The 10,499-nt window shown below is 43.2% G+C and overlaps 1 protein-coding gene across 2 annotated transcripts in view; it reads left to right on the forward strand.

Moving 5' to 3' along the window:
* The window catches only part of lrch4 (leucine-rich repeats and calponin homology (CH) domain containing 4), a 51,485-nt gene extending 40,986 nt beyond the window's left edge, over positions 1-10,499 (forward strand). Inside the window, exons 10-17 of one of the 2 annotated variants that reach the window (XM_024288284.2) lie at positions 1,490-1,633; positions 1,724-1,792; positions 1,874-1,928; positions 1,999-2,062; positions 2,321-2,520; positions 4,162-4,299; positions 5,539-5,616; positions 10,315-10,499. In XM_024288284.2, coding sequence (XP_024144052.1) covers positions 1,490-1,633; positions 1,724-1,792; positions 1,874-1,928; positions 1,999-2,062; positions 2,321-2,520; positions 4,162-4,299; positions 5,539-5,616; positions 10,315-10,440 — 874 coding nt within the window. In that variant the 3' untranslated portion in view covers positions 10,441-10,499. Of the gene's footprint in view, positions 1-1,489; positions 1,634-1,723; positions 1,793-1,873; positions 1,929-1,998; positions 2,063-2,320; positions 2,521-4,161; positions 4,300-5,538; positions 5,617-5,725; positions 7,571-10,314 lie in introns of those variants that run through there. The other variant, XM_024288283.2, reaches the window with a different exon arrangement.

Genomic DNA, 10,499 nt, shown 5'->3' on the forward strand with positions numbered 1-10,499 from the left:
CTTCACATTGACTGCAGTCAAATGAGCCGCCGTTCACATTTCTGTGGTCAAATCAGCATCACTGGATTTTTGGTGTGAGTTTCATCCAATACTTACGGTAGCAGGACTGAGAACGCTGGAAAATCTCCACCAGACTCCACGGAGCTTCTTGATGTGACCACGGAAATGTGAACGGCGGCTCATTTGACCGCAGTTGGAAAGGATTGTAAATCAATGAAAGAGCATTTTGATGTTAGCTTTGATTATTTTATCAAGAACTCTGAGAAACCAATGATTGAATGTATTGATCACAGTCAATAAACATTGGAGAATTAGCTAAAAGAGTCTTTGGTGAACCGGAAGGAGAAAGAATCAGGATTTTGGAGGAAGTTCTGTCCATGAAGATCTTCACTTCCTCGTCCAGCTGACATCCGGGTCAGAACCATACGGCTGGACATTACCCAGATTGATGGAGGTTTTTATGTAGCAGAGGTGAAGATTTATGCTAGAGAGACACAGAGCTGTGTCCGAATACAACCTCCTCATTATATAGTGTGTTCATCATTTTCTAGTTCTGTCTGAATCTACTAATTCCAAAATTGAGTGCACTAGAAATTTCCCACAAGTCTTTGCGAAAAACTAGCGTCTCAATGCTCACTAGATTAGCAAATATAGACCACAATGCATTGCAGTCACACAATAAAATCATAGATAAACGTTGGGAAATGTTTGTATGGATTTGATTTTGACTTCATGAAATCGGTGACGTCATATTCAGTGTTTGTAAAAATGAAAGAAAAATAGTGAGCATCATGTCTGCATTGCCTTTAAAATCCAGCACACCATATAGTTTTTTAAATAACCACATAGCTGTCATAATCAGACAGAGGGTATCAGGGGTGGAGCTCCAAAAGCCACGCCCCCTTAGAGGATATTTTAGAAACAGAGGCTTCAGAACAACATGAAAAATGTCTTTTTAAGACATTTAGGTCGTGGGATTTTGGTTAAAACCTTCATAATCAGAATTGAAACACTACTGGGAGCGATTTTTTAGATAAAAAATTGTCAGGGGGATTTAAAGTGAATTGTTGAAAAACCTCAAATAGTATATTTTAAAAGCCAGTTGTGTAAGGTTTTTAATGGAGGAGCTGTTATGGATCCGTTTGGATCAAATGATCAGTGATTCATCTTCAACAATGAACGCTGGAACGTTTGGAACCAGCTTACTTCTGTCCAGGGTCACGGGGTCACCGGAGATACCAGCTGCTGTTTGTGGAGGAGAAGTTCACTCTGGACAGTTCTCCAAAAACATTATTTTCTGCAAATATGAACGTGTGGGACCTAAACCGGATCTCTTGTGGTGCTGAACATCCTCCTCATGGATGTTCAGCTTAAATCCTCTTTTTCTTTCCTCTCCTCCACAGTTCTGACTGAACCTGAGGAAGATCTGCTGCTTCATGTGTCAGTGTGGGTGATGGACTGAAGCTCTGTGTCTCTGCCTCTCTTCCAGATCCAGCCTCCACATGGAGGTGGACTCTAGTGCTTCAGCGTCCTCCTTGCCCTCCAGCCCCTCCCTGGAGGAGCGCCGAGGCCCCAGCACGCTCTTCATCTGGCAGGAGCGAGAGCGGCTGCAGCAGCAGAAGCAGAAGGCCAGGTACGCAGAGGGGAAGCAGACTGGTTTACACCTATGTCCCACAGTGGACCTCACTAGAGGATGAGCTCTCACTAAAACTTTCATTTTCAGTTTGTTGAAGTCATCAGTCAAAACAGGAAATCTTCCAGCATCTGTGCCTCAAACAGGAAGCAGCTCATGGTAAGCAGCATGGATCCATGCACTTCACTTCATAGGATCTTCTTCAGCTCTGGTGAAGCTGTTGTCTCTGTCTCCCCCTAGTGGTAGCTCACCAGAGAACGGCAGCGCGCCCGCTGGCCTGCGGCACCGATGTGTGGTAGGTGTCCTTCCTGTGCCTGAGCAGCTGCATGTTCTCCGCTCTAATCCTCAGCGTCTGCTTCCAACAGAGCGCCGACCAGATGAACACCACCCCCCCCACCGTGCTTCTGCAGCGCTCCAGCAGCAGAACAGGTACAGCCCTCCCCAGAACAAAACACTTCAGCTTCAACTGAGAGAATACGTTTGGAACTGTAGAAAGCCAAGCAGCAGCAGTGCTTCCAGGAAAGACAGAGAACTTGTTTCTGCAGGACGTGATTTGTTTGTTTTAGGCGTTTTCTCTCATTTATTTATCTTCCATGTAGATTTTCTTTGTGTTTTACTAAAGCAATACCGCTCTTCCATGGTTTTCTGTGAAAACTGAATCCTCTCTCTTCTCTTCCCATCAATCAGACGTCCCGTCCTCTCCCAAGACTTCCTCTCCTCCTGGTCAGGCTCAGAAACCAAACAGCTTCCTGTTTCGCGGCTCCTCGCGCAGCAACGTCAAACCCGCTCAGGCCGTCTTCACTCTCGGGGAGTCGGGCAGGAGCGAGTCACGGACAACGCTGCGCTCGCCTAAAGAGGAGAGGTCGGACGTGATCCAGCTGCGGAGGGTAAGCACAGAAACACCGTCACAGCAGTAGCGTCGGGGATTGACCTTTGGCTGCAGCTCTCCCCCTCAGCCCTGAAGATCAGTCCTCCAGAACTTCAGATATTTCCCTTAAAACATCCGAGAAAACATCTCTGGTTCACATTTAGTAGTAAACAAGGACTCTTAAGTGTGTCTTCAGACTATTTATCATAAGAGATCAGAAAACACTCGATGAGTGTGGTTATTCATACGCTCGATGAAAGCAGGAATCTGTCGTTATGAAAGATGTCAACAGTAGAGCTGTGTCCAGGTGCTCAGATACTCGCCATCTGATCCTGAAAATTCCAGTCCGAATATTCGCAGTGTCAAAGATAGCTGATTAATGACCTTTATAAATATAATAGATTGTAGTGAAATATTATTCAGGAACGATGTATTTATTGCTCGGAATTGCAGGATAATGTTGGACTTTAAGAAAACTGAAAGATCTGTTTACTCTCACTGGAAGTAAACACATCTTCATGACGGTGAAGCTTCCGGTTTTCAAAGTAAAACTAGCGAGAGCTTTTTTCTGTTCAGAAACTGAGACTGAAGTTCTGCTCACTGACATACAGTAAGTTCTGAACAGAACAAATGAACTTTAACATCTGAGCTTTAGCTCCAGTGTTTACATGCTTTTGTTATGGTAACTCGTCAACAGTTGATCTAATGAACGAAACTCCAGTAGATTCTGAAGCAGAGAAATGCAGCCTGGTGCTGATCTGCAGCTCTGCACCGCTGGAGGACGGATGTAATCAATGTGAATCAGCTGATTCTGTCACAGAAAAAAATGACTTTTTATGCTTTTTATGTTGTTTGTGTTCCTGCTGAACTTAACCAGAAGGTAAAAAAAGTAACGAAAAACACAATTTCCTTCCATCTAAATCTTCTTTTTTTGATCAGTTTTGTTCATTCTGATCTCCTTTCCTAAATATAATGATGGTGATTCAATGCATATAAATCATTTCAATGTTCAGCCATCCAGTAAATACACATAGCAACAAACATTATTTTAGAAAGTAAGAATTGTGGTTTTATTTGTGAATCGGATCTCCACCTAACTAGTCAGGGTCAACACTTTACTGAGTCTCTCATAGAGAATTATTGGCTGAAAAACCCAAATGGAAGTTCTTAGTGTTGGTACTTATCGTGGTTCTGGATGGTTTCCACAGGTTCACGCTGCTGTTCATGAGTGTTCTTCAGCAGCTGACATTTTCTTATTTGAGCTATTTTCATTGCTTCTGCTAAAGCTTTACATAAATACGAGGTCTGCAGAAGTTTTACCATCTTTTATTAACTTTTGGAAAGCAGAAATGTCTGTATTTGAACACATCAATTGTGACTTTGTGTTGGAGCTTAAAGAGTCATCTTCTGATCTGTTGTTAAATCGTTCTCCGAGCTCTTTTCATTAAAATGATGCCACATCTTTTAATCTCCTGATTCAGAATAAAGAAATATTAAGAATCTAAGTTTTCATTTTCTTATGTCTTCCATCAGGAGAAAGTTCCACAAGAACATGTTAAAAACTCCATTCTTATTGGAGCTCTTCACATTTGTGGACGTTTGTGTGAAGTTGATCCAATATCTGAGCATTCTTGTAAACTAACCCGCTGTGGCTCTGCAGACTCTGGAGACCCGGCTGAAGATGACGCTGCCGGAGGATCTGGGCGAGGCTCTGTCTAACGGCACCGTCCTGTGCCAGCTGGTCAATCACATCCGACCGCGCTCCATCCCCATCATCCACGTCCCGTCCCCTGCAGTGGTGAGTGTGCACAGCCACCGCAGACATCCTCTTCCTCTCTCAGGACTGATGTCTGATGATATCACATCAGTCCTGGTGCCAGAAAAACCACATTGGAGCTGGGGATATCCTGATCAGACCGTGTGATTGGCTCAGATCACTTCATTGTTTAAGCTGCTTCATAGAAGTGCTCTGTTTAAAGGGTAACCAAACCCTAAATCAACTTTAGTTTGTCTGTTGATCTCTATAAATGGGTCTTTTAAAGTGCTGTCTGTTGGTCATTGACACAGTTTGACAAATTAAAATAAACTTGTTTAATTCTTGGAAATATAGTCAAAAACAGTCTGTGTGCTGCTCCCTACAGGTTGAATCGAGGTATTACAGTTGAATTTTGTGATTGGTCAAACCATGTAGCTTTCAGAAGTCTGACATCTGCAGCTCCAGTAATGATACCAGTCCTGTTCCCAAGCCCCGCCCCTCTGACTGGATTTTCATAATTGGCTGTGGGTGGAGTCAGCCTCCAACTTCCTGGTTTGGTTACCCTTTAAGTGATAAATGATAAATGTGAATAAAATGAAAATAGGGACCAACCAGGATCAGTTATTACATTTTTTTCCAAAATGTTTTACAAAAGTATTGGATCAAAAATCAAATGACTGAACCAAAATCATCATAAAGATGTCTGGATGGCAGGGCTGCCACAATTAGTTGACTGATTGACTGTTAAAATAGTTTATTAGTCATTACTTCATATTATATTGAGTCAGAGTGTAGTAAAGTTGAAAGTTATGATGGCATTCTGCTAGATTTAAGGACTATTAAGCTTCTTTGGCTAATTTGGAGTTTAGCTAATATTTCAGCTACATGCTAGCTGTTTTGGCTAACTTAGTTTTTTCAGTTTTTTATGCTAATTTGGCATTTAACTAATATTTCAGCTGACTATCAGCTTCAGCATCTTCAGCTATCAGCACTAGCATCTTCAGTGGCCAAATTCAGCTTCCAGCATTCACACTAGCATTATCACAGGTAATGTTATATATCTAGTTTTTAGTTATTTTAAAGCTAATGACAGTTAAGATGTGAGCTTTACATCCAGTTTGAGCATTACCCGATTAGTCGACTAATCAGAAAAAATAATCTGTGATAAGTCGACTTTTAAAATGATGGTTTACCTACTGGATGGAGAGGAAGATGCTGTATTTCTGTGCTGTGAAGAGAGCATATTCAGGATTTATGATCTGAACCTTCAACTGTTTGCAGCCAAAGCTCAGCTCCCCAAAGTCTCGACTCAACGTGGAAAACTTCCTTGCTGCTTGCCGTAAGCTGGGCGTTCCTGAGGTGAGTGATGAAGCTGGCGTGTGGGTGGGGAGGATGTTCCGTGTGCTGGCTTTGTCCTCGCGTGTCCCGTTTTTAACCTGGTTGTGTGTTCTGTGTGTTGTTTGTCCAGACTGAAGTGTGTGCGTGCTCTGATGTGCTTCTGTGTAAGCTGTCCGCTGTGCTGCGATGCGTGACGGCTCTGCTGACCACGGGAACGGCCACGAAGGAGGACGCCGTCAGCTGCTCTCCGCCAGCGTCTTCCTCCCCGTCCTCTGTGTCCTCGCTGCTGTCGGCAGACTTCTTCTTCTTCTACTGTGCTGTCATGACTCTGCTCTGCGCCTTCTACTACTGCCTGCTGCCCTAACGCTGATGAGGACGATGGACGCCATCACTGAGGCTGCAGCTGCTCCGCCTCTTCAGTGAACTCTACAGACCACATGACAGCGTCAGCTGTTCTCCGCCGCTCGTACTGATAGATGCCCTAAACCAGCTCGACCTTAAGCAGCCGGCCGTCCCTCTGGAACACGCGGGGGCTTTGTGAGGGTGGAGTTAGTCTGTGGCAGAGAAGATCTTATTGGTTGAGATGCTAAAGCGTCCAGCGTTCAGACCCCCCCTCTGGTTGCTGAAACGCATTTGGACCAAACCGTAGAAGCTGAAGTGAGCGCGCAGCTGCTCGTCAGTCAAACCAAACGTCTCTGTTGCCTCAAGAGGACTAACTCTGTTGTTGGTCTTAATTTGGCCTTTTTTTGACTAAGATACGATGAGTTTGTGATGTGGGGGTTGTCGGGCCGGCTCAGTTACGTTGTCCCGATCAGAACCCATGCAGTTCTGGTTCCCGTCATGCATGGAAACCTTTGGGCCTGAACGAAAGAACTCTCAGGTAACTTTAAAAACTCGACGCTGCAGGAAGATTTGAACCCTCTGGGTTCCTGTAGTTGCTGCTGAGGAAAGTACTGCTGGTTTGTGCCTGCAGAGCAGTGGTGGCTCTCTGAAGTTCCCTCAGACTGAACTGTGAATGTGACTTTTCTTTGGAGGCGGGTGGATGTGAGGTGATGGAGGTAGTTTGACATGAGAGCTGCTGCTCCACAGACGGTACCGACCCTTCCAGAAGGTCAGACGGACCCCCCTTTTCTTCACTGGCCTGCTTGTATAGATGTAAACAAGTTATTAAATTATTTCTTTTATTAATTTATTTTGTTCTGGTTTGTGGTGCAACAACAGAGACGTGTTGTTTTCACACAAATCCTCCTTTTGTCTGTGCAGTGGACTGTCATACTTTAGTCCTTCATGATGGATTCGGATGGAAAATAAAGTTTATCTGAGGTGTAGAGGTCTAGTCTCCTCTGACGAACAGATTACCTGTGATGTAAAGTGAAGGAGGATCACTCACATCTGTGGCATCAGGGTCTGTCTTTAAAGACGTCCAGAACTGCTGATTCAGCAGGTCAATCGCTTCCACTCCCAGCATGCACTCTGGGGACTTTCTGTTTCTCACTTTCAAAAATGGAAATTCTGTTACGATGTTTCTGTTACGTTTTCTTGAAGTAAAATTATTGGATTTCGGTCGGAATGACTGCAGCTCAGCTCAGAACTGGAGGCTTGATTACCAGATGATCTGTTGCATGATGGGTAGAAGGAGAAGCTGAGGCTGAAAGTGCAAACAGTTGACTGTTTTCCGCTCGGCTTTGTCCCGACAGATCGTTTGAGTCCCGTTTGCTCTTTGCTGTTACAGAAACAGGTCTGACGGGTTTTAGTCAGGAGAGATTTTCTACAGTTTCCATGAGATGTATATTTTACTAAGTGAAAGTGGATGAAGAATGCGTTCACTGGTTTAGACCAGAGCATGTTAGTGAAACAGAGATGCTGTTGTATTTTATATTTATAAAATGCCTTCCGTTCCTTTCTACAAATCTTTATGTCAAATGTTTTCTTCCTGCTGTAAAGAGATTATTAAAAATGCAACTTGTGATACGTTTGTGCTGGCCTGCTGTCGTGCTTTTGCTTAACCAGCAGCTGTAGGGTATCTGCATCCCTCGCCATCATTTACTGAATGAAGAAAACGCTACAGGTCTGAAAAAGGTTTCCAGTAGAGTCCACTGTGTTTCCTCTGCGGTGGACGAGCCTGAAGCCTCATGTTTGTGGGAACGTGAACAGCTCCTCAGTGCTGTGACCTTCTGTCCTGAGAGGTGTGGCGTGCAGATACCCTGAACTGAACCCTCTGCTCTGCTCAAGCTCCATGTGCTCTCAAGTGTTGACAGCTGCTGGAACAGGTGAGTTCAGAGCCCGAATCCTCGGACCCGTGATACCGTCTAGCCCCTCCGAGCGCTGCATCAGCCTGTCCGCTCCTTCCGCCGCTGCAGACGGAGATGTCTTCTCCAGCTCTGGACTGCCTGCATTCTGCTCACGTGTTAAGCTGCTGTAGCTGGGTCAGTTTGGAAGAGTTGAACTGAAGGTTTTGACTGAGGCTTAAAGAGGTTCAGGGTAACGCCTCTGGAAGCAGCGCTGCCAAGGTAGGTTGATTCTCAACCGTTAAAGAAATGAGCATGACATCACAAGAGAGGAAAGCAGTCAGAAGAGCTGCCACAAACCATTATTTTAATCGTCGTTTAATCACCGATTGTTTTTTCTGATTAGTCGACTAATCAGGTCATGAGCAAACTGGATGTAAAACACACAACTTAACCATCATTGACCACAAACTAGATATATATCATTACCTGTGATAATGCTAGTGTGAATGCTGTAAGCTGAATTTGTTTGCTGAAGATGCTGAAATTGATGGCTGAAAACACTGAAGCTGATAGCCAGCTAGAATATTATTTAAATGAGAAATTAGCCTAAAAACCTGAAGAAAAAAGCCAGAATTAACCATAACAGCTAGCATGTAGCTGAAATATTAGCTAAACTCCAAAATAGCGTAAAAAATCTTAATAAATGCCAAAATATTCTATAAAGCTAGCATAATCCTATTATAACTTTCAACTTTACTACACTCTGACTCCATATAATATAAAGTAACGACTAATCAACTATTAAATTGGTTGTTGAATATTTTAATAGTCTACTAGTTGTGGCAGCCCCATCAGTCAGTCGAGGAGAAGAGTGTTTGTGTGGGGTTGCTACGGTGGCTGGGAAGTTCAAAACAATAATACATTTACCAGAAACACTTTTACCAGTTTGACTGAAACACTTTTACAATTTGACCATAGACTGTGTTTTGATGGACATCCAAACCCCTCCCCTTTGTGTGTGTTTACTCAAAGGCTGTGCATTTCTATGGGGGACACCAACACTTGCTTTGTCCAGTAAATAATATCAGAAAAAACAAAAACAGTTTTTATTTTTTATTGTGAGAGACAAAGAAAGCTTGGTTTGGTATACTTCACAGTTTATCAGCCAAAAAAATGATATCTGTAAAAAGAAAAGGATCAAAAAAGAAGAACTAACTACAAAGAAAACAATCCTGTCACTATATGTCAGCAGCAACTTCAGCTGCTGGATCCAAACATTGCGGCGTATTCGACGGTTAAATCCGTCACAGAAAAGCGGCGCTTTGGACGGGCAGTTTTGACAGCACTCGAACGCCGCTTTCCATGCACGTTTTTCATGGCCATTTGGCGTTTTTTAAGGTTCCTGGCGATTTTTGGGCCCTCTGCCGTAAACTGCTACCCGTCTCCTCACTCAACTCAACTCTGCATGTCTGTGGTCAGACTCATAGACAGTATATTTACTGGACAAAGCCAAACTCGTCCTTGGAACACGTAAGGGGAGAGGTTTGTCCAGCCTGAAGCAGAACTTTGAGAAGACTCAGCATATGTTTATTGAAATGAACAGAAAACAGGTTTACTTTGTTTTTTCATCCTAGATTTATTGAAATAATATTTTAAATTAGAATAGTGGTGCAGCTGTATCAAAATCATACTCAAACATATTGACAGCTTTTTGAGGTTTATCAGATTATAAGGCAGATTTCTTACTGTTGAAAAAAGGATTTTAAGCGTTCCTCATGATCAAAAACATACAGCAGGGGTCACTTAGTTCTGATTTATGAATTTCTGGCTGAGATTCACCAGTACTGGTAAAATAATGTGTTTTTTCACTGCTGACGTGACGTTACGTACTGCATTTGCTGCATTGAAATGATCAGGCTCTTATTCTGAAAGGATGTAATGCAAAATTCAGTTAGAAGAACTTATTTCACAGAACTTATTTCATATTTTTAAATTAAAAAAACAATTATGTTTTAGCTATACTAAAACTATCATATTTTCATAAATGTGCGTATCATTTCTCTTCAGGATGAAGTCAGACTTTGTGGGTTCTGGATTGTAGTCAGTTGTAAAAATACATATTAAAAAGCACAAATTTAAGAGAAAGTTATAATGTCAGGATATGTTTTTCTTGGTTTAAATGGGAACCAGCCCGACACCTGCCAGAAACTCCAGAACATTTCTGAATGTCTGTCATGTTTCTGTCATGTGTTCCTGCAAGAGAACCCTGGTTTGACTGCAGTTCTACAGCTCTCCGTGTGAAGCCACACGGTCCTAAAGCAAGTTTTACTTCAGTCGTCCAATATTTTCAGACAACTTCCACCAATGTCCATGTTAGGTTGACTGTTTACTTACTCAGTCACACGTCTTCATGGAGAGGATTTTGATGAACATCATAAAGTTTAGAACAGAAGTTTCTGACTTGCCTGACTTTTCCCGCCCCGGACAGGACTTCCTGTGCTCCCCTCAGCTCGTCATGGAGGACGAAGGACTGTGCCGCCTCGCCCAGACCGTCCAGGCTTTGGTGGAGGCGACCGACGGCTCCCAGCGGGGCGCCAAGCAGGAGACACAATGACACTTCCACCTCTTATTTTCCCTTCTCTGTCCGGATGCATGTTCCTAATAAATCTGTAA

This window comes from Oryzias melastigma, linkage group LG18 (genome assembly GCF_002922805.2).
Source record: "Oryzias melastigma strain HK-1 linkage group LG18, ASM292280v2, whole genome shotgun sequence".
Taxonomy (NCBI): domain Eukaryota; kingdom Metazoa; phylum Chordata; class Actinopteri; order Beloniformes; family Adrianichthyidae; genus Oryzias; species Oryzias melastigma.